The sequence below is a fragment of the Dermacentor albipictus genome, chromosome 3 (assembly GCF_038994185.2).
Source record: "Dermacentor albipictus isolate Rhodes 1998 colony chromosome 3, USDA_Dalb.pri_finalv2, whole genome shotgun sequence".
Taxonomy (NCBI): domain Eukaryota; kingdom Metazoa; phylum Arthropoda; class Arachnida; order Ixodida; family Ixodidae; genus Dermacentor; species Dermacentor albipictus.
The window spans coordinates 25610402-25636952 of record NC_091823.1 but is presented as its reverse complement, the minus strand read 5'-3'; the positions used below and the strand labels follow the sequence as shown (position 1 = coordinate 25636952).

The 26551-nt window shown below is 47.0% G+C and overlaps 2 protein-coding genes across 4 annotated transcripts in view; one reads left to right on the top strand and one right to left on the bottom strand.

Moving 5' to 3' along the window:
- The window catches only part of LOC135903910 (myosin light chain kinase, smooth muscle-like), a 165682-nt gene extending 141540 nt beyond the window's left edge, over nucleotides 1-24142 (bottom strand). Inside the window, exon 1 of one of the 2 annotated variants that reach the window (XM_070535246.1) lies at nucleotides 24002-24142. The gene's annotated coding sequence lies outside the window, so the exon portion shown is untranslated. The remainder of the gene's footprint in view (nucleotides 1-24001) is intronic. The other variant, XM_070535249.1, reaches the window with a different exon arrangement.
- Nucleotides 2449-25956, top strand: LOC135903852 (uncharacterized). 2 transcript variants are annotated; one of them, XM_065434255.2, is made up of 13 exons: nucleotides 2449-2707; nucleotides 4859-4879; nucleotides 5104-5130; nucleotides 6357-6378; nucleotides 7921-8036; nucleotides 10112-10429; nucleotides 16675-16903; nucleotides 18539-18698; nucleotides 18810-18937; nucleotides 20215-20344; nucleotides 23980-24177; nucleotides 24790-24915; nucleotides 25693-25956. In XM_065434255.2, exons 2-13 carry the CDS (start codon nucleotides 4873-4875, stop codon nucleotides 25897-25899), a joined length of 1668 nt encoding a protein of 555 aa, XP_065290327.1. In that variant the 5' UTR covers nucleotides 2449-2707; nucleotides 4859-4872; the 3' UTR covers nucleotides 25900-25956. The 2 variants fall into 2 exon arrangements, with proteins under 2 accessions (XP_065290327.1, XP_065290328.1); XM_065434256.2 differs by lacking the exon at nucleotides 6357-6378.
- The last annotated feature ends 595 nt before the right edge of the window (nucleotides 25957-26551 follow it).

Sequence of the window (26551 nt, the reverse complement as noted above, 5' to 3'; positions counted from 1 at the left end):
TCTCGGCCAATTACATAGAAAGAACCTGTCAAGGTAGGCAATACTATTTGCTATGAAAGCAAATAAAAAATGACGTCCTATAAACGAGGAAAGCGCTTGATTGGGCTGTTCAAACAAAGCTCCAGTTCACCGCCCGGTGCTTCCGTCGGCGGTCACATAATTTTGATATCAGGGTATTGGAATACAAACATATTGTAATAGTTTTACGTTACAGCCCATGGTCACCACCGGACATGTTTGAATAAAATTCGTTGTAATATACGTTCCAAAAGAATAAGAGTGTCAAAGTCTAGTGAATGTTTGAAAAGCAGAACTCTTTCATTTGTCTTCTTCTTTCAAGCGAAAAATGAGTTAAATTGAAATTTTTGAGAAGATAACAACATAAATTTTGCAACTGCAACTCGGCAATAAAAATTTTGTGGTATCACAATTCTTTAACTTGATCTGTTATATTACATCTGAAGTGGAGAAGCGATGGAGATTTATTATGAGACAAAAGCTGTGAGGCCGACCTATGTTCTAACCTGCTACTTAGCGTTGGGATATGGGGGAAGGGAATCAAATGGAGAAATTTAAGATGGCGATGATCATTTGCCCAAACAAAGCTTTGCCTAATATAAAGATTGAATTTGATGATTTCCATCCAATGCCAAACTCCTGCATATTTAAACGCTACATATTTAAATGGAATGTTACAAGATCATTTAACACAATTAGGAATAGATAATGTGATCGCCACTGATGCATCAACGAATGAGGAGAAAGCGGGTGCGGGTATTTTCTCCGAGTCGATGTCCTGGTCATATGCATTTTACACCCATACTTCTGGCTAACTTTCAGCCATCATCTTAGCTCTTCGAAAACTTCCTTTAAATTATTAAACAATGGTTATAACGACTGATTCACTATCAGTATGCACGTCACTCACTTCATCTTCAGACACCTACTGTAGTCAATACATTTAAATCGTTAATCCCTCCAAACGTAAGTCTGGTACGTTTGGTGTCGGTTCCAGGTTATTGTGAGATATCCATAAATGAAATGGCTCACATACTTGCGTGGAACTGTCTTCATGGACCAGTTATGTCCGTTATGCCTACTTCGGCTATTGTCACTGTGGTTAGGCCTAGAAAATTCTCTATATTCCAAGATTCTACAAAACTGAAAATCCCAACGCCGGAATTTGATCATTTGCTTTTCTTCGTGGGCAATAAGTGGTGTCCCAAACGTAAATTAGAAATTTCCATAAAACAATTACACTGCCGCATCCCACCATTAAATATTTACTTGTCCAGGTCCGGTTGGCACCATCCCCTCTGTGTCCTACCTGCCAAAAACTTGAAAACATTGATAATTTTCTACTAACATCCCGTCCATTTAAAAACCACAGGAAAAAAATCGCCTTTTCATTCCGAAAATTGGGAATGAATTTTTTTCATAATATCTTCTCCCTCGGAGTTTCTTCATTGAGCTTTAGCCACAGGAACACTTGTGCGCCCGTTTTCGGTTATCTCTGTGAAACAAGAAGGGTACCATGTTAATTCTCGGAATCAGTAATCGGATATCTCAATAAATCGCTGATCGTGTGTTCCATAGAGTTTCTCACTACAACACCTAGAGGGTAATCTGGCGCCACCGTCTATGGGAGTTTCTTAAGGGGGCACCGTGCCGTCATGGGAATGACAGTATATGTGTCTGCGAGGCTCGTGTTGGCTGGTGTTGTAAGAGGCTTCGTCTAAAGCGTAGATATAGCTACGCAAATAACGCGTTCTCAAAGTAAAATCTTCATAAAATGTTTCCATTCACGCATATTACATCTTTACTCACCCACGATGCATGACCAAGCGAAGAAAAGCAAGAACAGACGACCAACTTTTGCAAAGCGAGCGCGAACCTTGTCGTCTGTCCTTTAGCGGCCCGCTGATACTTTTTACGTAACATATAACCGTACACACAATAACAAGTTCTCATAGTTAAACAAAAGATGTTTTCGCGTAATAATAAAGCTAAAACAGCTTTTCACGTGCTGTTCTAGTAGAAAATGAATCATTGTGACAGACGGAACGGTACTTGCCAAGCGCGTCTTCAAGGTGTCCTGTCTCTACGAGAACGATGCCAATCCGAATCCACAACATACCGGCATTCCCATGCATACCACAGCGCAGCAGCGCCAGATTTCCCTCCAGGTAATGTAGTGAGAAACTCTATGGTGTGTTCGAAATTAAGCTAATACCAACAAAAATACCACAATTTGCAGTTTATATTTAATTACAGTTAATTTTATTTCTGTATGTGCCAAGTAAATGTATTTTTTATTGTCATTAAAGTGCTACCTCACCCTGATTTACTTTTTCGTTTAAGCTTTTCTCCCTCCCCTTTCTCTTTAACCTTTAAACGCCAGCTTCTTGGCCAATCCACCGTAGTGGGTAAGCGCCACAAGTGAAGGAACAACCTAGAAAGCAAACTGCGCGGGACGGACCAAGAGTCGGGTAGCATTACAGCAAGAAATGGGAGTATATTTAAATGCAAAGCATAATGAAACACAAATTAAGGAGAGGTAGGCTCGTAACAAAGAAAAAAATTATATGGAGCGATAGACTAGGCCAATAACAATAAAGGTTTAGGAAAATCCCAACAAAAGATGTAGAAGAAGAAGACCCCGGAGAACATCGAAGGCGAGTCTCACAACTCGGGCTGCGGAAAATTGGTACGTTTAATGTATTTCGTTTCTAACGCACAACTTTTGCAAACAATTATTGATGTTTAACCCATTACGGACTCAATCTTCGTCGGTTTTGATGAAGGCTGGACCCGTTTTCGTCCATTTCATGTAAACGTATACCCATAGTGCCTCAGGGGAGGGCCCGTCGTAGAGAGGGGTTGTAGCGCCTGATTAGAGGGGTCGCCTTGCGCCATATGGCAGCGGACTGGTCATATAAAAGTACATATCCAGGATTTCACCGTACAGAGTTCCGGTAGATGGCTATGCATTTTCTTAGACTTCTCGTTTAGGTTGCACAACAGAATTCACGGCGATCCTAGGCGGAAGCCCTCTTTCAGTGGGGACAGAAGGAACTGGCGGAAAGAACAAAAGAACAATCGTGCTAACGCTCAGCCTGTTAAAAATTAAATTCTGCTGATTTACGCTGCAAAACCGCGATATTATTGTGAGGCACGCCGTATCAATAACTCCAGGTTAATTATGACCACCTGGGATTCTTTAACGTTCGCCCAATGGACGGTTCACAGGGGTCTACGCACTTTACACATAATATATATATATATATATATATATATATATATATATATATATATATATATATATATATATATATATATATATGTTTTCACATGATACTATTGAAACGGGACACTGCGTTGCTTAAATTTTCTGCCGTTGTCAATGCAATGCGCAGCGTAATGCAATGTATATTTAGTGTACAGGTTGCCTTGTCGCATTTAGAGTACATTTCGCTTGCTAAAGCAAATCCAGATTTTGTCTTTTCTTTCAGGATAACTTATGGTAATTAGTGCGCATAGCGTATTCTTGCCTTTCACTTGCAGGTGTGTTCGTACTTATTATTTTATTTTATTTATTTCTCCGTCTTTTTGAGCGGTATGCAACTTGCATTTACGAACGTAAAGATGATGCGTTCGATGCAGACTATTGTGATCACACTGCCTTTGTGATCTCCTGTATATTAATGCGTTACCATTAGGGAGGTAAGTGAAAGAAAAAGTGTATGAGTGTGACCTAAGGAAAGACGGTCACGCTGTAGAGGCAGTTACTCTCTCTCTCTCCCTCTCTCTCCCTACATATATATATATATATATATATATATATATATATATATATATATATATATATATATATATATATATATATATATATATATATATATATATATATATATATATATATATATATATATATATATCCCGGTCGTGGACGACCACATCTCCCGACTTTTCCTTCTGCTGAATAACTGTCAACAAACCGGATTTCCTTTTCTTATAATGCCTGACATCTCGGTTTACACATTTTTCTTTCTTTTGTCTTCTGTTGAATAGTCACAAACATAAAAGCGGTATCGTCTATGGCGTGATTCTACTACCAGTTTAGTCTAATCATTGAAAGTATCTTGCAACTACTCCACCTTTCTTGCTGTAAATCGCGACGTGGTAGGAATAAAAAAAAAATTTTAACGTGCAGACTGGTAACTTCTGTCACTGGCAGAACCGTCAACAACCTTATTGACAACATAAACAGAAAAAAAAGGGGGCGAGGGGGTGCAGAAGATGGAAGGACGCCTGTTGTGTCTTTTCCTTTCACAGTGGATGACAAGCTGGGCATCGCGGCCACTCCATCTGCTCTGCCGCTCTCTTCTAGAGAGATGGATGACGGATGAAAAACAAGAGCAATGAAGTTTCAGAGCAATAAATTGATGGCTTATACTTGTTTCGACATTTTGGGTAAAGGGGAGTGCTAGTGCAATGCGGAAAGGCAACCTCTAAGGAAAGGCAGTGCCTTTCCTGTGCACTTCTCTAGCGCCGTTAGTAACCGAAGGATCGCAGCGGCAGAGTTCTCTCAAATAATTTTATGCGAAACTCTTTTTTTAACGACAAGCCTGACTTATATATCTTCCCTGCAGGGAAGTCTAACGGAGCGTCGACTCCAGTATATAGCTCAGCCGGTCGACTAACATAAATCGGGTCACTCTTAACCGCCGGATGACATGGTCATCTTACAACCATAATAGTTATAATAATAATAATAGTGATAGTTGTTATCTGTGATCATATCTAGCTTCGTGTTTAACTAAAGCTTAGTTTTGATTTTTTTTTTCTTTTCTTGCAGCGAACGAAGACGATATGTCTGGTAAGTTCTGTTCCGTAATTTACGCGAATGCTGACAAGAACGTGCTTCAATTAACTAAAAATAAAACCACGCTGGATTTCACAATCTACCGGGACATACACTCCCGGTTAGCGCATGTCGTGGTAGTGACAAGGCCTAAACAATTCGCTGCCATTTGTGCAACGACGTTATCGTTTGGTAGATTTCAAACTGGTGCTTATTTAGTCGCCGTTTACGCCTTTCAGACGACGACAGCTCCGATGACTCCCAAAGTAAGCACTCCTTTGCCTGCACGTTTTCTTGTCTTGTTTTTTTTTTGCCTCTGTATTCTATTTTTTTCTTATCTCGGTGCACCGCGTTCTAAGATTGCATCCGCCGCTCCTTGCTTGCACAAAGTGGAGGAGAGAGCATTGCGCGACACTATTGAAGCCAGGCGTACCGGCCCACCACGCCATCGTAAGGTCAGAGCGCGTGGTAGGTTTTACGACTCCCCGTTCTAACGAACAAGTGCGCATAAATTAAACACTGCGGGTCACCAAACGTTCCCCGGCAGTTTGCTGAGTCTCAGAGGTCACGAGTTGGGCTGATGCTGCGAGGGAGAAGGCAAAGGACATGGCTCCAAGGAAAATTCGACCTGCCAACACTGCAGGCTACGTGACTTAATTCTCCCCCCCCCCCCTAGTTTGCTGCCTTCCTCCATGTAGCACACGCAGCACCGTACCGTAAAGAGAAAGAAGATAACCAAGAACTGGTTACAGATTTTTCTCAATTGTTGGAGATAATAAGAGCACACAAGCAAACAAAAGGTGGTCAGCCTTTTTGTAGGCCAGCTTGTAAATATATACTATTAAGGCAAAAGCCTTAAGTGGCTCAAGGTTCGAAAAATCCGATGTCCGGCGTTATGGAAAAATTGACCGTCCGGCGTTATAGCACCAAAATCGATAGGAGCCCAACCCACGATCTCTGGTGTTAATTAAGGCAAAGTTAATTAAGGTGGATGTAATTAAGATATACTTAATTAAGACACTCGAACCCTTTGGTGGGACCAAAATTTAATGGCATTAAAATTGATGGTGCCATCATTGTTGGCTGAACCTACGACCATTGGTGGGAGTGGAACCTACGAACTTTGGTATTAGTTCGAAGGTAACTAACAACCAGCTAATTAAGATATAGTTAACTAGGCACTCGATCCCATGGCCTTTGGTGGGAGAAAACAATAGGAAGTAACAACGCATTCGAATGAGAATGTCAAGTAATTTAATGAATGACTCGTGAGTGCGCAGGTTTTCGCCTTCATCCTCTTTAACCTAGGCTAAGTGGCTGCCAACTTTGTTGGCTTCTCTGTTGCGAGACGACCTCGACTGAGCTATCCATTGAAAGAGCACACGAAACTTGACTTTGTTGCTGACTTCAAATCATGAAAACGGTAGCGAAATTGTATTTGCGCTATTTCGCTAATTTAGCGTTCTCTTCCCCGCTTTTTTATTTCTCACAGATCTGGTTTCGGTAATGAAAAAGTAAGTGCGAATGAATATCAGGCAGCCCTAGCACTTTCCGCGGTGAAATATTAGTACTTGTTAGTAAAATCTCTGGCCTATTCACGTGCGCATCAGCAGTTAAAAGCCTTGTCGATGCTTGCTTTCTTGGTAAATGGCCGATTCGAAATGCTTCTGAAGTAAAACCGTCGTGCTGATCCCTCTGCTATGTTATTGGCAGAGCTCTTGTATCATGTTGTTTGCGAAAGTCCCCACAGACACTATGGTTCAAAATAGGGGTGCTACTCAGGACATAGTCAAATTCCTCCTTGTTGTCTTTTCCCACCATGTTGAAGTATTAGGAGCCCGCACAAGCCCTGCGAGCCAGTCAGAGCTGACAAAAAAAAAAAACGCGAATTCGACAATATGGTGGAATTGACAGTGTCCAGAACCGCAACCACGGACACAGTGTTTCGAACAGCGTAGTGGGCCTGCTTATTGGGCCTATGGGCCTATGGACAACAGTTTCTTTTTTACCACAACAGTATATCTCGACAAAAACTGCAACCAAAGTCAAACTACCAGTAATTTTAATCAGCACTTTCTTTTGTCAGTCAAACTGGCCATTTCAGACAGGCGATTGGTGACGACAGGTTTCACCTTGGCGCTCCCTGGTGGCAAGTTGATAAGTTACCCACCCGTAAAAAGGTACCCGAGCGTGCTCGAAGTTCGAAGCAGTCTTTCGACACTGGTATGATGCAACAGCTCTGCTCTTGATAATCACTGCATACTACGACAGAAGGGAGTGCGAAATCAGGCAAAAATAAATAATTCACCAACCCTACATACCAAAGTAAGATTCATCGTCTCAAGAATATGGTTACGGAGATGACTAGATAAACTTTTGCGCGTCCCGAGGATATGTGGTACTCCTTCACAATAAAATTGCTGTAACGCACTGACTTTTTAAAACGGGTCAGTCACCTTTTGGGAACGTTAAGGATTCATAAACTCGTCTATTGCTTGCGGGACGCCCTTGAATAATATATGCGTAGTCGAAGTAGAACATGTACATTCGTAAGCCAGTTTTAACTGTAGAAAACATCTCCTTACAGTTGTTAACATAAGAAAGCGCATCTTAAGCAGTAAGTGGTTAACAATATTGGAGCCAGTTGTCATAATGTTTAAGACGGCAAATACGTGCGATTTTCGGTATGAGAAAGTTGATTGATTCGTTTGCAGTGACAAGGGTCCCATTTTTAATGAGAAAACAGACGCTTCCGCACAGCTGGCCATGCTTGGCCGAATTGACGTACTCGTAATCGGGCTTACGTACTCTGTTGATTTCAATTCTCATTTATGCTGGACTATTTCGCTCAAACTCCGTTTCAAGTATACAACTCATCAGCGTTTCCTGCGACAAGGAGCTGCTTTATATATATATATATATATATATATATATATATATATATATATATATACACACTTCGATGCCTTCTTATAGACGTCAGAAGTCAAATTATGCAGACAGCTCAGAGATCATCCATCGGGCGTTACCTAAGCACAATTTCGTTCGCCTCGCAGGCCTAAGCACGAACAGCCGGAGCCGCCCGATGGCACGTGGAGCGCCCTCATGGTGGGCTGCGGAGTGGTTCTGGGCCTGATCGCAGTGGGCGTCCTCTTCTTTCTCACCGCAATGGGTAGGCACGTGCACTCAAGCCCATAGCTTCGCTTTTCTGTATCGGGGCCTTCAGTCTTTATATATATATATGAATGCTTAAAGGAGTACGGACACAAAAAAAGTCCATGTGGTTTTTTCTGCTTTAATAAGTAGTTAATGACCCATTAATCACGGCACGAGACCTCATTTACTTCAGAGCGCGACAGGTAATTATCTGCAGTCTTTTTTGTAGCGACCAGTCCAAGTTTCGGTTTCTGAGAGCAACGAAACGGTCCACCGGGAGTGTAAACAAAGTGGTCACGTGTTCGCAAAAAGCCATGACGTATGCTCTGCCGCGCAGCCAGCGTGCGGCGCGCCGGCACGCGAGCTTCGTGTTGCTAGTCGTCTGCTACGCCTGCACGTGGTTTGCCATGTCCTCGCCATCATCGTCGTCGTCGTCCTCGTTTTCGTCATCCAGCGGCGACGATTTCCTGCATGTGGGAGTCGCCGCCGTATTAGACGTGGCCAATCACTTTCAATTTGACCCACTGGAGAGCAGCGACTCGGATATTGCGGCCGGCGACGGCGAGCACGTGTAAAGAGCACGTGTAAAGCCGCATGGCAGCCAACGAAAATTCGTGGCGTAGCCACATGACGTAGCGTTTTCTTGGCTATTTACAGACCCGGGTGATGTCAATGTCGCGAGGTGCTCTGTTTTACGGTTGGCTACGCGCACGTACTTTAAAATTGATTTTAAATATGTTCTAAGCGATATTCGCCGCTGATATTTTACACACGATGTGTGTGTGACCCACTAAATCGATCTCACAAGTTATCTCGACTTCAAATTTTTGTGTCAGTACTCCTTTAAGACCAATCTACAAGGTGGACGCGGAGCGTAAAATAATATTTCGCGTGACTACGAGTGCATCAATGGCATATCTGTGACTTCAGTGCGCATTCCTATTGCAAGGCACAGCAGCAGCAGTAGATGATATAGCGTGCGTGTTCGGCAGTGACTTTCACAGCCACAGGCCTCCCACAACCGCGATATGTAAGAGGCCCACCCGAGCCCGAGCCGAGTGTAGTTCGGACTGAGAGCAGACGACGAGCAAGCTGATCCATGAGAAAACGGCGCAGAATTCGACAGCTGAAAAGTAAAATATAGTCGACGTTTAAAGTGGTCACTGTATACAGACGCTAGCATTTTGCACGAAGAGGTGAAAAATATTGTTTAATTGATAGATGTTTGCATACACTCTTAAAACTGTTGCACCCATTGGGGTGTAAATTTGTCCCACAACAATAACCGTCATCTGCCTTGCTTGCATTTCCTTTCCTGAAAATTCGGCGCTTGCTACTTCTCTGTCGAGAATGCTGCGTCACACTGATAACGCGCATGCCGTTCGTGACTGGGAAGTACCGGGCTCGCCGCGTTAGAGAAAGGAAACACGGGCAAGACGGACGACGATTATTGTTGTGGGACAAGATAAGCCCGAAAGGGTGTAAATTTTTCTAAGAGTGTAATGCTTCACATCAACCAATTAATCTTTTTCACGGAAATGTTGAAGAAATGAAGTTCTATTCCGCTAAGTCTATATTAGCTGTTCTAATTAACAGTGCAGTGTACACTGTGCACTGTACACTGTGCACTGTACATGCTTCCCGTTCCCGACTGCGCCGACCGCGCACCACTCCCACAACGCCGGGTCGAGCCGTGGTGGACCTGCGGTGCCCGGAAACTGAGCTTTCGTCCATCGTGTGAATCGACCTTTGAACTCCCGTCGTGCTGACAATGTATAACACTAAAATCCAGATAGGCTTACGATGAGACCACTGGAAGGCTTCGAGACTGTTGTAAACTTGTTTTCGTGGCTAGCGCACCCAACATTTCACCGGAAAACGAGGCCGAATTCCTCATGCCCCGTGTTCCCCATATCGAACGATTCAATATGCACCGCGCGGAATCCCGTATAAAGCTCACATGATCACGTGGTGTTATAGCATAGGGGGTTCATTTGACAGAGAGGTGGTTCTTGCTTTGGCGTGTTTGTACTTTCCCGTTGGGTACATCAAACGGGCGTCCCTCTACCGACATCGCGGGATCGCGTGCAGGCACCAAAGCCGTCAAGTCCCCAGACGCCTCAGCCCCCAAAGGCACTGTTGGTAGCGGTGCCTCTACCGCCGCTGATAACAAGAAGAAGCCTGAGGGAGGTGGCCAGGTCGGCGCCAGGAGGCGGGGCACGAAACGCGCCGTCGGCGACAGCACCAGCGACGCCGCCGGTACCGGCACCACAGGCAAGCCTGCCGAACGCGCCCGCAAGCGTGACAGAAGTGTCAAGAAGGGCGACATGTCCACCGCCACCCACGCCGTAGGGAGCGGCAACGCGGTCAGCTGGAAATCGCCCTCGACAACGCCAAGTCCTCCTCAACGTAAGAGTCGCCGCACAGTGCGCAGCACTACATTAATCGAGGAACAATGCAGAGGTAGCGTAACGTTAAGAGACAGGATGGCGCCACTATACGGACTGGAGTGCAAACTGGTTTAGCTGATGCTGTAGTTAACATTAGGAGAAAGAAGTGTAGTTGGACAAGTCATGTAATGCGTAGAACAGATAACTCGTGCTTTGATATAGTAAAATAATGTGACAAAGGATCAGGAAACGCAGTCGATGGAAGCAGAGAGTTAGGTGGTGCCATGCGAGTAGGAAATTTGCAGGCGTGGAATGCACTCGGTTGACGCAAGATAGAGGCAAGCTCAGATCTGGAAATAGCCTTCGTCCTGCAGTAAATATAAATCATGATGATGATGATGATGATGATGATGATGATGATGTGTGACGACGACGACGACAAAGAAAGAGGAACGTTGAGCTTAACCTGTATCAGTAGATTACGCTTCTGCAACATCAAAACAGCTATACTTTTGTCACGACAGGAAGCCTGCTAACCCAGATCGTACGAAAAAAAGTCGGGTGGCGATTGAGTCTTGCGACGCCGATCCAGAATTATCACATCAGTTCACCGTGAGGTCATAAATTTTTGGCAAGGACCCCTCAGTTAAATTTAATTCCCTGCCGGTGAAAAAACTGCATTGTATTCCAAAGGAACCAAATACTCGACCTAGTAAGTTTCGAGAACAGTCTTTCTGCTCAAGAACGGCGCAAATACTATAGAGATTACTTTAAAATCCGCGACGTCACACTGATCGGCTGTTAGGTTCTGCGCGAAACTGTAGGAATTGAAAGTCTGAGGTTTATTCTCTCCAGTAATGGTCCACCTTTTTTCTGCCAAATGAACAAAAATAGAATTTTGAAATAACGATTTATCAGTCAAGTGATTCGTTTGTCTCCCTTTAAGCAAAAATTATGAGCAACTTAAGATAGCATATAACGATGATTTATATATATATATATATATATATATATATATATATATATATATATATATATATATATATATATATAATGAGAAGCCAACAAACACTGACACCAAGTACAACATAGGGGAAATTGCATGTGCTTAATAAATGAAATAAAGTAATGATAAATTAATGGAAATTAAAGTGGATGGAAAAACAACTTGCCGCAGGTGGGAACCGAACCCACAACCTTCGCATGTCGCGTGCGATGCTCTACCAATTGAGCTACCGCGGCGGCGTTTCCCCATCCACTTTCTTGGGTATTTGTGTATACTAGTAGAACCCTGGGAGTGTTAGCCAGCGCCCCCACTCACAGACCTTGGCGGCGGACGTGGAACGTCTTTTTTGCCGCAGGCGTCACGAGAACGTGATCTTTACGGGTGAAGGCAACTGGTCAATAAACCCACATATGCTACCTGAAGGCATCAATGTTGCCGGATTCGAGACCCTCGTTATGTAATAAACGAGAAGAAAGGGGGTTAACCGAGGGACCCGATATTTATTAGTCATATAATGAGAAGCCAACAAACACTGACACCAAGTACAACATAGGGGAAATTGCATGTGCTTAATAAATGAAATAAAGTAATGATAAATTAATGGAAATTAAAGTGGATGAAAAAACAACTTGCCGCAGGTGGGAACCGAACCCACAACCTTCGCATGTCGCGTGCGATGCTCTACCAATTGAGCTACCGCGGCGGCGTTTCCCCATCCACTTTCTTGGGTATTTGTGTATACTAGTAGAACCCTGGAAGTGTTAGCCAGCGCCCCCACTCACAGACCTTGGCGGCGGACGTGGAACGTCTTTTTTGCCGCAGGCGTCACGAGAACGTGATCTTTACGGGTGAAGGCAACTGGTCAATAAACCCACATATGCTACCTGAAGGCATCAATGCTGCCGGATTCGAGACCCTCCACGTCCGCCGCCAAGGTCTGTGAGTGGGGGCGCTGGCTAACACTCCCAGGGTTCTACTAGTATACACAAATACCCAAGAAAGTGGATGGGGAAACGCCGCCGCGGTAGTTCAATTGGTAGAGCATCGCACGCGACATGCGAAGGTTGTGGGTTCGGTTCCCACCTGCGGCAAGTTGTTTTTTCATCCACTTTAATTTCCATTAATTTATCATTACTTTATTTCATTTATTAAGCACATGCAATTTCCCCTATGTTGTACTTGGTGTCAGTGTTTGTTGGCTTCTCATTATATGACTAATAAATATCGGGTCCCTCGGTTAACCCCCTTTCTTCTCGTTTATATATATATATATATATATATATATATATATATATATATATATATATATATATGAAGCCTTCCGTATAGCATTGCTTCGCTCAGAAATCATAAAGCCTTTTGCAGTACTTTGGCCAAACATTTTCCTCCACACTGCTCGTAGGGTTGAGTTAATACATCGGTACTTTTCAGTCCCACAACATTTACGTTTCCAATGCATTGTCACGCGTAGTGCCATGTTTCTTTGTTATTGTTTTTTTTTAGCATTACGCAAACTAACTTGCTGCTTTTGTGCAATCCTTGCTGTTAATGCTGTTCTTGCTGTTTTTATGCAATGATTATCTGTTCTTTCTTTTTCCCTTTTTTTACATCTTTATGGTTTCTGTAGTAGGCAAAATTTCTTCGTTTTGAGTCAATATTTGAATCTTTGTATGCATCGGTATTTTTTTACCGAATGTATTTTATGATAAATTGTACCATAGGCTCCCTTTACCCTATGCCTCTTCGTAGGCCTGCGGGATGTTTCTAAATAAAGAAAAAACAAATAAATAATAATAAATCTTCTGGTTGAGTTAAATAAGGCTCTATTCCCGACACGCATTGCGGCTGCAGGGCCGCCATTATCCGCCATGTTGACTCTCTCATTGGCTGTCAAGAGGTCACGTGTTTTAATATTTGTGCCGAGAAGCGGAAGTGCTGCAAAATGCAATTTTGCGTTTTCATCAAGATGACGAAACGTGACGTGAAGCTGCAAATTCTATCGACTGAAACATTTTTCTGGTCCTTGGTAGCTGTATTGCGATGTTAGCGCTTTGAAAAGAAAGTGAGCGGTAGCGTACAGAAGCCAGTGCGATGCATCTAGAATTTCGCGAATACGTGGTGGCGATCCATGCAGGATAGGCCAACGTTACTAGATCCTTTCAGTTGTCAAACTCCCCTTGCGGCGGCCGTCGATGCACGGCCCCTTTTCGTTTCCACTCAACAGGTGGCGCGGCGGCCACTGTTAGCCCGGCCGTACTCGGCGCCCTACGCTGCGAAGCGCTGGTGATTGCTTAGCGAGTGGCATTATTTTTGTAGAAATCGCCAAATACGCACAGCGCGTCATTAATCTATTTGCAGCTTATTTCGTACCCATTCCGAAGTTTAAAAAATGCCACGACTTAGCCAACTGAACAAGGAAAGCACTTGCGCCCAAAGCTGTGACGGACCACGAAGAATTTAGAAAGAAGAAGAATTTAGAAAGACCACGAAGAATTTAGAAAGAATTTCGGACCACGAAGAATTTAGAAAGAATTTAAGAGCGTTGGGATAGGCGTCGTGCCAGGTTGCTGATTGGCTGAAGGAATATGCCGTGGGGAGCGTCACAGGAAGTGCCGTTTCGTAAACGTCGATTTGACGTTGGTGACGTTGCGCTGGGCCGCCATTGCAGAGATTTTCCGCCATAATTTGGGGTGCGACGAGCCGCGCGAATTATGCTAATGAGCAGCCATATGCAATGGCGGCCGAGAGGAATGCGTATCGCCACATTTTCCCCGTCGTTTGGTGCCATGAAAATTTTTTGTTCTTATAACGCGTGCTCATACTATTTGCATCGCTCTCGAGTGGTGTTGGTATTTGTATTTTGGGCCCTCATTAATTAAAAGAATACGTTTATATGAAATAATATTGGTTGAACATGAACTTTCTGCAACGTTTTTCACTTTTCACTGCCGCGTTTGTATTGTAATCAAGATTAATGCCTTTTCACACAATCAGAAGTTATGACAACGGCATCGCTTTAATTTATAAAAAGAAATGTACGTAAGGCGGCGCCTTCAAGTTTCCTCACGCGGTGCGAGTAACCAGCGAAGTGAACACGGAGCCATACGGAGACTGCGTCGCGCAAGCGGATACCTCTGGTACGCGCAGCGCTGTCGGTGATATTCGGCCGTTTCTCAGCCAGCCGAGTCGGGCTGGGTGACTTGCATTTCCCGAGATAGCGATAACGTGGCCTAGAACGTGGGCTTGTCAGTACTGGCAGACCGCGTATGTTAAATAATAATATTTGGGGTTTTACGTGCCAAAACCACTTTCTGATTATGAGGCACGCCGTAGTGGAGGACTCCGGAAATTTTGACCACCTGGGGTTCTTTAACGCGCACCTAAATCTAAGCACACGGGTGTTTTCGCATTTCGCCCCCATCGAAATGCGGCCGCCGTGGCCGGGATTCGATCCCGCGACCTCGTGCTCAGCAGCCCAACACCATAGCCACTGAGCAACCACGGCGGGTCGGCCGCGTATGTTGTCTCAAGGTAGAAAAGAAGCGCGTTGGCGCCAACGTACGATGGCTCATTCCGTTTCCAGGGCACAAGCATCCTCGCTAATGAGGCAGACGACGGTTTGTACACAGCAGACGACGGAAGCGAGACGCGCTTTCGACGGAGTAATCGTAGGCTTTGAGCTAGTATTTTTTTACTCAGGAAGAAAACTGTTTTGCTTTACGAAGAACGTTAGGTTCGGTGCCTTCATTTCAGTTTCTTAGGCAAAACGTCGTTTGCGTCACGTTACGAAAGCAAAACGGGGCCATCAGCGCCATTTTGTATGCGTCGCGCCTACGTCACGTCTCGAAGAAAATGGCGGAATGTCCAGAATAGAGCCCCTACTCAGTACTTCGTCATTTTCGGCACGTGATGCAATGAAACAGATAGTTACTCGCTCTGACGATAGCCCGTTTTCAAAGCAAAGGATTCTGGGCACCCATAGTGACTGCGCTAACGCGCGCCGTGAAATAGGAGCGCTCCTTACGTCATCGGCTGCAAGACCTATAGACTGGCTATAGTGAACTAGAATAGAGTATTCTAGTTCACTATAACACTGGCGCAGACTGCAGGTTTTAGCACCGCATGCGCCTTGTGCAAGAAGGTGAATCTCGCGAATTACGGGGATCATCAAATGAAGGCGCAAGTAAGCAGCCATATTTACTTGAAAGAAGCAAGAAATTAGGAATTGCGCGGTTTCGCTAGAAGGCGTGGCATTCTGGCACGCGGTCCGGCAGCGGATGGTCACGATCGCGAATCGGTTCCTGAACCTTAGACAGAAAGAATGCACAGCATTTAGTGTAAGCTTAGTCGGCGAGAAGCGCGTCGTTGGTGAGGAGCACTAGCTCACCGACTTCTTGCAAGTGAAGTCCGAGCACACCTTCAAGTTTGTAGCTCCGTAATACGTCCGAGCGGGTCTGAAAGCCGCGCCTATACGAAGCAAGACAAGGGGTTCCTCGTCCGCCACGCGTTCTGAACTTGCTGCTTTTCCTGAACACGGAAATGTGAGGCACAGGTCGGCGAACTAGCTCATGAGTCGACTCATTCAGACTCGCTTAGACTGAAGTGACCTGTGAGTCTGAGTATGAGTGAGCCCGAACGAGCGTGAGTTTCCAATTGAGCCCAAATAAATTCCCTCATATATAGAGAGGGTAAACTAGAGTCTAGGCGAGTTTCTCTGAATTGAAACTTCTGTGAGCTCGAGTGAATTCAAGCAAGTCTTAATGACTCGTGATTTCAATTATTTCTCGAGTCCACGAGACCATATAAGAGAGGCGGAGTTCACATGATACATACATATATATATATATATATAAAGCCCAGCATCAAGTGCTTACAACACTTGATGCTGGGCTAGTTGGCGCACAACTAGCGCACCGACTAACCCAACAGTATTTCATTATTAAGTTTGTGGTTCCGTGAATATAAGTGACCCCAAATGAGGGTGAACCTGCGAGCTCAAGAGTGTGGGTGAACCTGCCTGTGTCTGATTTGACCTGTCTGTGTACGCGTGAGCATGGTTGTCTCATTTTTGGCGAGTTCAATCTGATCATGATGAGAGTCATTTCAGCCTGGCTGTGTTTCATTTTGGCGACTCTGAAGAAGTCACGCTTTTCATTTCTTTTATTTTTTCGAATCAGTCTGAGCAAGTTCTAGTCATTTTGCCAAACTTTGGAGGGAGGCTCCGTGCAGAATTGCCTGCTTTGCTATGTGCCGCCCAGGGAAACAGATGACTGCGAGCCCTCTTGTGTGCGTGTTCGGCAACCGCACCGACTGGAAGATGCACTTCCCGGAGGACGGCCTCTGCGACCTGGTGTTCTACGACTCGCTCTACGTACACCGAGGCAACACGTTCCAGGCTGGTGACAACTTCACGGCCGACCTGCAGCGATGGCTGTCCGCCGTCAAGGCGTACAACGTCACCGAGCCCGGCATCGCTGTAACGTCAATGTGAGGCTTAAACTGAAAGTGTTAATAATCTTGCAGTTATATGCTGGGATAAGAAAATGTGCGGGGAAGCGGGCAATGGTTGCACCAGCCAAGCTGTAACAGGCTGCTAGGCTCAATTTAGAATGAATGAATGAATGAATGAATGAATGAATGAATGAATGAATGAATGAATGAATGAATGAATGAATGAATGAATGACCTCTTTAGTGAAAAGAATGGCGGCTTGGCCTATATATGTGTTCGGGAGCTAAGGGAATTTAGGTATGGGAATGGGTGGAAAGGGTATGTAGATGGCAGTGAGAAGCAGCGATCTCGATGTTCTCCTACAACTCATTTGCCTGCGTAAGGTATATACAACGGGGCACTGCGTTTTTAACATATTTACCCGTCTCTCATCACCTCCCTGTCTCATAAGTACAAACTGGGCACTGTCAGTCCCTCGTTGTACCTGGCCTCAAGGCTTCACTGGTTCAGTAACACGAAATTGTATCGTGCATAGCATTATTTGGCTATTCCCAGGCTATTTGTTGTAGGTATACGGTCCTGTCTCACCTCGTTTTGAGCTCTCTTCATTTAAAAAAAAACAATTCGAGTGTCCGACGGCGAGGTCAAACCTCTGACTCCATGCACAGCTGCCCACTGCTCCAGCCGTTAGGCCCAATCGCTCCTTTATTATTATTATTATTATTATTATTATTATTATTATTATTATTATTATTATTATTATTATTATTATTATTATTATTATTATTATTATTATTATTAGTGCACGTTCGCAAGCGTTTCTCTCGAAATATGCATGTACCTCTCGTGCCAACGCCAACGATGACACGAAGACCGCTGACCATTGCGCTGCATCAGCAGCTCCAGTCTCTTCACTTGCTCTGTGTCCAGCCGCTGCTTGGTATTGCTCTTGCCACGATCATTCCTGTTGAAGCTGACTCTATAGTGCAATGCATTGAATAGCTTGTGGCCGACTCTATAGTGCAATGCATTGAAGAGCTTGTGGCGCAGGTTCTACCAAGAAGAAAAGGTCACAAAAAAGTTTCCTCGTTTAAGTAGCCGTTGCAAATCCCTTCTGATGGCTTCAAGTCGAGACACTCAGCCAGCACTCTTGACTCGCATGGTTTCCCATATTCTCTATACACACAATTTCGGCGTGCCACGTACGTCACGCAATTCGCCACCAGCATCACCATAAGCGGCTGCGTATTGAAGAGTGATGCGGACAAAGTATCACAACAAATAAATGTTTTCTCTCTCTAACTTCCCATGGAGCTCTACCTCGTTCGAATTTCTTATATATATAAGAGCTGATCCATTTTTCAGCTGAATATACGCATAGTGACTGATCTGTATATGCAGAGTCGTTCGTTATCACGAGCTCTCCCTCAAGTTTCACTGCAACGCGTTCTATTTCACAATACTGAACTATTTTAGCGAGAAAACGGTCCGCGAAAGAGCGCAACTTAATTCGAATTAGAAACAAAAAGTCCAACACGCCAAGTTGTTGTCACTGTAGGCGGACCATTGCCTTTACTGTTACAGCGCGATACACTGCAATCCTTGTTGTCTAATTGATTATCACGTCAGGTGAAACTGCTGTTAATCTTTTTTTCCTCTGTTATTTTTTAGGAGCGTTGAAAAAGCAAGAAGTGACGCCTCGACGACAAAAGGAAATGCGACGTTTCGCCGACTGCGGGCATTTGGTGTGCGCCACTACGGCGTTCTTGACTTCCACCCGACAAACTTAACCGAGGAACGATATGTGCAGATTGTGCTTCGTCTCTTTGCGGTATGTTGCGGTACTGTACACTCTCTTCTCTATTGCAGAGAGACGCTCCCATAAAAATTTACTCAACCTGATTTTATCATTACCCTCGTTTGTCCCACGTGGTGCATGTAGAAGCTCAGGAAGATGCATGACAGTCACGTTCCCAAAGGCAGGGGCTTCAAGCAGTACTTCGCTGTGGGCGTAACCTACGTGAAGCACGCCGACAACAAGGTATACACAGCCATCGAGAGGGCTGCAAGGTACGATCACCACGCCATGTGTTCCTTTCGGATGCAGTGCATCGTGTGCGACCGTTGACACTACATAGGCGCACTTATTACTACATTCCAGACAGCACGTGCATGCGTAAATGCATAGAGTTACCTTCACTGTGATCCCAGATAGCAGTATAAGCATCTCATATTCGTAGAAACGTCCACATCAGTACAAACACGTTTTTACATGAATTGTTGCCTCGGTGCTCACGATTGAAGTGTTCAACTAGAAATGTTGCCCATAAACGGAAGTGTTTATACCAAATGAATTCCGAAGGATCAAAATACAAAATCACTAATGCACGCCATTTTCTTCCACACCGTCCACACCGTTCACCTCATGCACAGCATGAATCAAATATCGCCATACCTTCACTAAGGAGGGTGTCACGCGAGTTGTCTGACAAATGTCTTTATCACTCCTCAATGTGGTACTACTGATTGAAAGTTACCTCTGCACAAGGAGCGATAACATGCCAAATCGACAGTCGCTACACCCCAGAAGCGTTGTTTTGATATAACGTTTACCCCATATGTAGTCCTAAAATTACGTATAACTTAAATACAGATACATTTATCTCTGAATAGGATAACCATGAGAACACTTTCCCGTTCCGCCGACCCGCTGTACAGGAACATCACGGCCAATAAAGAGGTTGAAGGAATTCATAGTGAAATATTTTGCGCGCACAATTGACAAGGACACAGTGAAGGGGGACACGCGAGCGCTCGTGTGTCCCCCTTCACTGTGTCCTTGTCAATTGTGCGCGCGAAATATTTCACAATGAATTCGTACCAACTCGCCCAATTATCAGTTCTGCTGAGGTTGAAGGAATGCTCAGAAATGGTCGGGACGAGCTAGCCGGTGTTCGGACCTGGGACTACTTCACAGTGTCGCCCAACGCGGAGTCCCGGATAGCTAAGGAAGGGATGACGCTGCATGGTGCCGGTTACACAGCAACTGAAAATCTTGAGTGCGGAATTATAACCGTAACAATGGTTCGCAGAAGCACGATCGAGATACCTTCTCACACGGAGTGTATCCACTGCCGCAGGAAAGGGGTTTGCCCTTTGCCTCTCGAATCGAGGCTTGAACTTCTGTTTGCAACAAGCAGCAGTACGCGGCGCATCTATTGTGCCACCAAAGGTGTACTGATACTTGTGCGCCCTGCATAACATGCGGCAGCACAGATTCAAGCCTGCGTCTGTCTGCGTTTTCGCGCCGTTCACGCGAAGCGCACTTCTCTCATTGACGTTCGCAGCAAGGGGGAAATACAGCTGGTCATCCTGCGCATGCACCTCGGCAGCAGAGACGAGGCTATCCGGGGAGAGTGCCTCATTACGGGATCCACGGTCTGGGGCAAGCCCGTCGCCGAACACCATCCGAGCATCGCAAGTGCACCCTTTACATTCCTAATTCCTCAAAGCCGCTCAGCCGTAAAGGCGCTAGTCAAGCCGCATGAAAACTTCATTTTCAGTTTTCAACGCAGGACCGCGCATGTTGTATATGCGCAAGCATATCGGTTTGTCAAGGATTGGTGGTGGGGTTAATTCGCACTCTCCGAACCGGAGGGGATGGGGCGACAACAAACCCACCCCGCGTGCGTTTAGTGAGGGTTCGACTGCTGACCGGCGATAAGGTCCACGCCTGATCGACCGTGAACCAGAGGCATGAGACGGGAGGCGACGTCGTACAACACACACACTCAATTTAATACAATAAAATCATGTCCGAGACATACTCGAAAAACATACAAATTACCAGTAGCGGGGCCTAGTTCGCGGAGAGCGTGCGGGTCACACAGCACACGCCCTGACGCCACTCGCGCGACACTAAGCCCACCACGTGGGAACCACTAACACTCGCGAAATACAAATAAAATACGCGACACCAACGAAAAATACACGCGACAATAAATACGGCAAGCACTACACTAACAGAACATATAAGAATCAACACTCGATGGCTAAATAAACGAAAGATTAAACGCGATTGAGAAAATACAGTCCGGCGGAAAGTTTGAGAGCGGCCTGGAACACGAGGCTTATCTGGGGCGTGCTTGCCGAGGTCCCGATCTGAAGAGTGTCGGGCTGCTGCAACCTCGCTGCCGAAGATCCTGACGGACTTGCCCCGTCTGTCGCTCGACCGGCGAAGGCTTCGGCCTGGAGATCTCAGCCTGCCGACCACGTCTTCAGCTGTCTCCCGGTGCACGACCCCGTTCCTTCGTCTTCCACGCTGCTCTGCTGCTCGCCGAGCCCCCGCGTCCCTCCGCCGCGCCGAGGTGACCCACGTGATCAACCCGTCGGGCGGGTTCGGGGACAATGGGGAGCGCTCTCCCTCCGCCGTTCAAGCGGCGTTGCTGCTGCTGCGGCAATGTCGGCCATCTTGAGAGGAGCGCGGGCATGCAACTCTGTGACACCACCCCGACGACAAGAATGTTATACTAATAACATTCAAACTAACACAGAGTCATGCACGCGCACCTTAAGGAGACCGCAGTCCCCACGCACTCAAAGGTCACGCGCACAATCACGTCGTCGTGTGAGTCACGGCATTTCGCACAAGGCACTTCGCCGCGCACATCGCCGCCTCGCTCTCAGCCAGTCAGTCCACTCCGCAACACAACTACACACCCAAAACAAAATGACTCAAAACAGCTGCTAAAAATTGATGTGATACTGTATTGTTCCCCTTGGGTCGTGTGACTGGCGCAAACCACGGCAGAGCCGGTACGCGCAGTCTACACGCAACACGTATCACACACAGAACAAAACATACAAAACTAACAGATCGGTGAATTGAAGGGTAGAAAAATGAACGAACAAACGCAGTGAAACATAAAAAAGAATGTAGCGTGGAACTATTAACAAAACTACACTGTCAATACAGTACCGGTTTCCCTGCTCAATACCCCCTGCTCTTCAAACGGACTCGCTGGGGTCGCATTCCTGCCGTCCCCCGAGCTTTCCCGACGCATAGGTGGGGAGACGCACTAGCCGCTCCACAGCGACATATCACCCCGCGCCCCGGTTGCCTGCTTTTGGCTCGGTGATTGGGGTACACCGAACCTTGCCGGGTCCTCACCCACTCGCAGCGCCTGACCAACCGGGTGTCACGAAGTGCACGGCTTAGCGGCACCTGCCGCGGCGAATATATCGCTCGCGCGCTCTTTCGCGGCGACGAGCAACGCTCCGCGACCCCCGAGCTCTGTCGACGCCTCCGTGACCTCTGCGCCATTTTGCGCGGCCTCTTCCTCACCCTCTGCAATCTGCTAGCGGACCGTACCTCGTACCTCCGCGGTGTGCGGTAACCCGCCAGCCTCCGCCGCGCCAGACACTTCGCCGCCTCTCTCGGCCTGCGATGGCACAATTTGCCTGCGTGGCGGCTGACGTTTTTCGTGGTCGGCTTCTGACCATCGTTACCCGCCACACCGCCTGATTCTCGGAGCACCGGCCTCACGTTCGCTTCGAAGGCCCCGGCGCCCAAGGGCTGAGGCACGAGGTAGGATTCGGGCTGGGCACGAACCTGCGCAAGGCTCACTCCAGAGGGATGAGGTTGGTCAGCGGCGACGGTCGAGCCCGGCAGGCACTCTGTGTTGCGAATGCTCTCGACACGGCCCTCCCTCGCGCGCAACAGCGCAATTTCCCTCTCTAACTCGAGGACGCGCTGGGAAGACCGTGCCGCATCGCACTCCTCCGCCTCGCGTTGTCGCAGCTCTCGCGCTTTCCTGCGTTCGCGACTATCCGCGTCTTCTTGGGAGCGCATGTCGCGCACAAACTCTCGGAGGGCTGGCCCCTCAAGGCCCATCTGCCTCCCGAGGGTCACGATGCGCTCCAATTCCTCGAGGAGTCCCTCAGCCATATCTTGGCCTTCTCCCGCTCTCCGCGGTACGCGTCTGTTCCGCCCGCTATGCCCCGTGGTCACGGAAGATCGTGGTCAGCAAGTCCTGTCGCGGACGCCAGTTGTCAAGGATTGGTGGTGGGGTTAATTCGCACTCTCCGAACCGGAGGGGATGGGGCGACAACAAACCCACCCCGCGTGCGTTTAGTGAGGGTTCGACTGCTGACCGGCGATAAGGTCCACGCCTGATCGACCGTGAACCAGAGGCATGAGACGGGAGGCGACGTCGTACAACACACACACTCAATTTAATACAATAAAATCATGTCCGAGACATACTCGAAAAACATACAAATTACCAGTAGCGGGGCCTAGTTCGCGGAGAGCGTGCGGGTCACACAGCACACGCCCTGACGCCACTCGCGCGACACTAAGCCCACCACGTGGGAACCACTAACACTCGCGAAATACAAATAAAATACGCGACACCAACGAAAAATACACGCGACAATAAATACGGCAAGCACTACACTAACAGAACATATAAGAATCAACACTCGATGGCTAAATAAACGAAAGATTAAACGCGATTGAGAAAATACAGTCCGGCGGAAAGTTTGAGAGCGGCCTGGAACACGAGGCTTATCTGGGGCGTGCTTGCCGAGGTCCCGATCTGAAGAGTGTCGGGCTGCTGCAACCTCGCTGCCGAAGATCCTGACGGACTTGCCCCGTCTGTCGCTCGACCGGCGAAGGCTTCGGCCTGGAGATCTCAGCCTGCCGACCACGTCTTCAGCTGTCTCCCGGTGCACGACCCCGTTCCTTCGTCTTCCACGCTGCTCTGCTGCTCGCCGAGCCCCCGCGTCCCTCCGCCGCGCCGAGGTGACCCACGTGATCAACCCGTCGGGCGGGTTCGGGGACAATGGGGAGCGCTCTCCCTCCGCCGTTCAAGCGGCGTTGCTGCTGCTGCGGCAATGTCGGCCATCTTGAGAGGAGCGCGGGCATGCAACTCTGTGACACGGTTATATACGAGTTGTGTAACCGGCAGGAGTATGGTAGCAGGACGGTGTAACGAACCGCAATAGCCAAAGTGACATGTCTGCGCGATACGCTTCCACGTCTTTCTTTGTCTTTTGTAACTATTGTCCTTTGTAACTCTCATAACAATGTTTGCACTGGTCTTGTATAGGAAAGCACGTTGCAGTACTTACGGCAACGGAGGTCGTCCTTTGGCGAGTCCGCGAGGCTGCTCGTGTCGGTGTCGCTGGCCGGTCGGTGGTACACGTCCCTGAAGGGAGGCAACCAGAAGGACGCATACGCCGTCGGAGCAAAGTGCAAGCCTTTCCAGTTTGGCACCGGCCTGAAAGAACTCGGCTCCCGCGTCACTGTAAGAGCAACACGTTTCGTCGCGCAACTCTCGCGTTTTAACATGACGCTGCACCCGTGTAGATAAGAAGGCAAGTGATCAATAAAATGATCTACTGGCTTATGCGCAGGTGTATCCTGGCACAACATGCATGTACTCGTAAACTCCAAGTTGTATTATTTCCCTGGGTATATCGTGCAGGTAATACTTTGTAGCGCGATGAGTAGCGCAACTGTCACTGACCTTTATTGCATGTTCTCATCAATCCCGTAGTGAGTTTTGTTGGGTGTTTTTAATGTTTTTTTGCGCACAGTCGTTCTAATAAACCAGTTTAGTGTACAGCTAATCCCAATGCCCTGGGTGGAACTCAGCGGATTACCGTACTACCGTATGTGGCCAGTCGCGCTTCCGTACGTTAGTGTGGAAGTGCATAGAGAAGGGTGTACGTGTTACCCCTTACTTGAAGCATATATCCACCTGTCTCTGACCGCAGTGCCTGTTATTTTGCATGTGCGTGCACGTGATCTCAGAGGCAGTTAGCTAGACTACATGGCCAGAACAGCCTCTAAAGGTCTACGAGAGAAGCTTTATAGACGCAAAGGTTTCGTAAGTACGCTGCTGTCTTCGCTTCAGGCTTGCACCGAGCAGCACTACGCGGCCCACGTGACGAGGGAGGAGCGGCGTGAGGTGATGAGCACCTACGATGGGAGCACAGGGCTGGCCTTCGTGTTCGACAGCGAGCTGACGCTGTACGCAAAGGCGAGTGTTCGTTCCGTTCGCGTTTCCGCTGTTTCCATCTTGTCCACTGCATTTATATACTTCATGGCACTTACGACCGTGAAGCAAAGGATACAGGCATAACATCATCAAATATATTATGGGGGTGATGGCGGTGGTGCATGTTATAATATTCTCACATGTATATACGAGAATGTGTCGTGTTTACTGGCAGTGCACCCAGGTTTCGGACAGCGTGTCCTGCATTTTCAGAGCAGACCATCTTGTTCGAGGATGTCCGCTAAACGGTTGAAACGAAACGATGCCCAGAACATTTGTCTTCTGAGATTTTTTCAACACGAATCGAATATATGCTTACACTTCGAATCGAAGAGTTCTATTCGAAAATCTGATATACAATTCCTTCAAATATTAGGTTATGGCGGAACGCACGGGGTCACCGCGATTATTAAAGCTGGACCATCGCGGCAAATGAAAAGAAAAAGAAAGTGGCAATGATAATATTGGCATCACATCACACAATAGAAGCTTTCTTCCCCCAATGGAAAACACCATACTAGTAAACACCATTACCATAATTATGAAATTGCGCAATTGTGGAACTGCACTTATCAGTCCAAAGTACTCGGTGCCGAAGTGCAGTATAGCGCCATATATGGCCCACCTTTCAGCTAAGAGCGTCAAACAGCCCAGCTGTCATAAAATTCTAGAGAGCTCGCGATGTTAACAGTGCTCGCTCTCGTATACTTCCGAACACCGCATCTTTCAGGCCTGCTGACAAGTTATTCATACACGCAGGTGTGCAAGGCACGAAACGCCCTGAAGGACATTCGGCCCATCGGGCTGGCCGTGTTCGACGCCGAGTTCGACGACTGGTCCAACACTTGCACAAGCTGGAACAAGTTCGGCAACTACACACTCATGCGCACCGCACGCAAGTCGGTGGACGCCATTGGGGCGCATAACGCCACGCACGTGCTGGATTGCGCCACGTTGCCAAAGTAAAGGATCGCACAGGCTCCTCTTCCCGCTCAATAAATTGGCCATCAGGCCCGTTTGTAAGGCGAGGCCTACAGAGTTAGCAGAAAACGGCCGTCGAATACTCAGCAAAGCGTATAATGGACGGCCGAGATTATGTAGGAATTACATTCCAATGTCATTCCTTTCGGCGCTTTGCGCAGTGGTCAGAGCGGCGCTCTGCCCGCGTCGTCACCAGGATCGGCCAGTCGTGAACAGGGGATGACAATAAAGGAATAGCATCGAGAGGAAGGAATCCTCACATTCAGGGACGTAAGCAAGGGGAGAACTAGGGGATTCTGACACATCCCCTACTCACCCCCCCCCCCCTAAATTATCGCTGCGGCGATATAGTGTCTAGCACAAGTATAGGTCAAAATATACTATCTCTATACTATTACATCTCAGCGATCTGGTAGACTCGCACACAAAATTAAGTGAAAATCTTAACATGGCCGTCACTGTACCAGCAACCCTCACCCAATCCCACCGCTTCGAAAATAATTCTTGAGTAGGGCCCTGCTTCTATTATATCGACAGCGCTGCGTATCCTTTGGAAGCTGGAGAGCATGACGTCACGGAGATGCGGCCCCGCTTCAATCCGTGCGGGGAAAAATTTAGACAGGCATAGCGGGCGTAG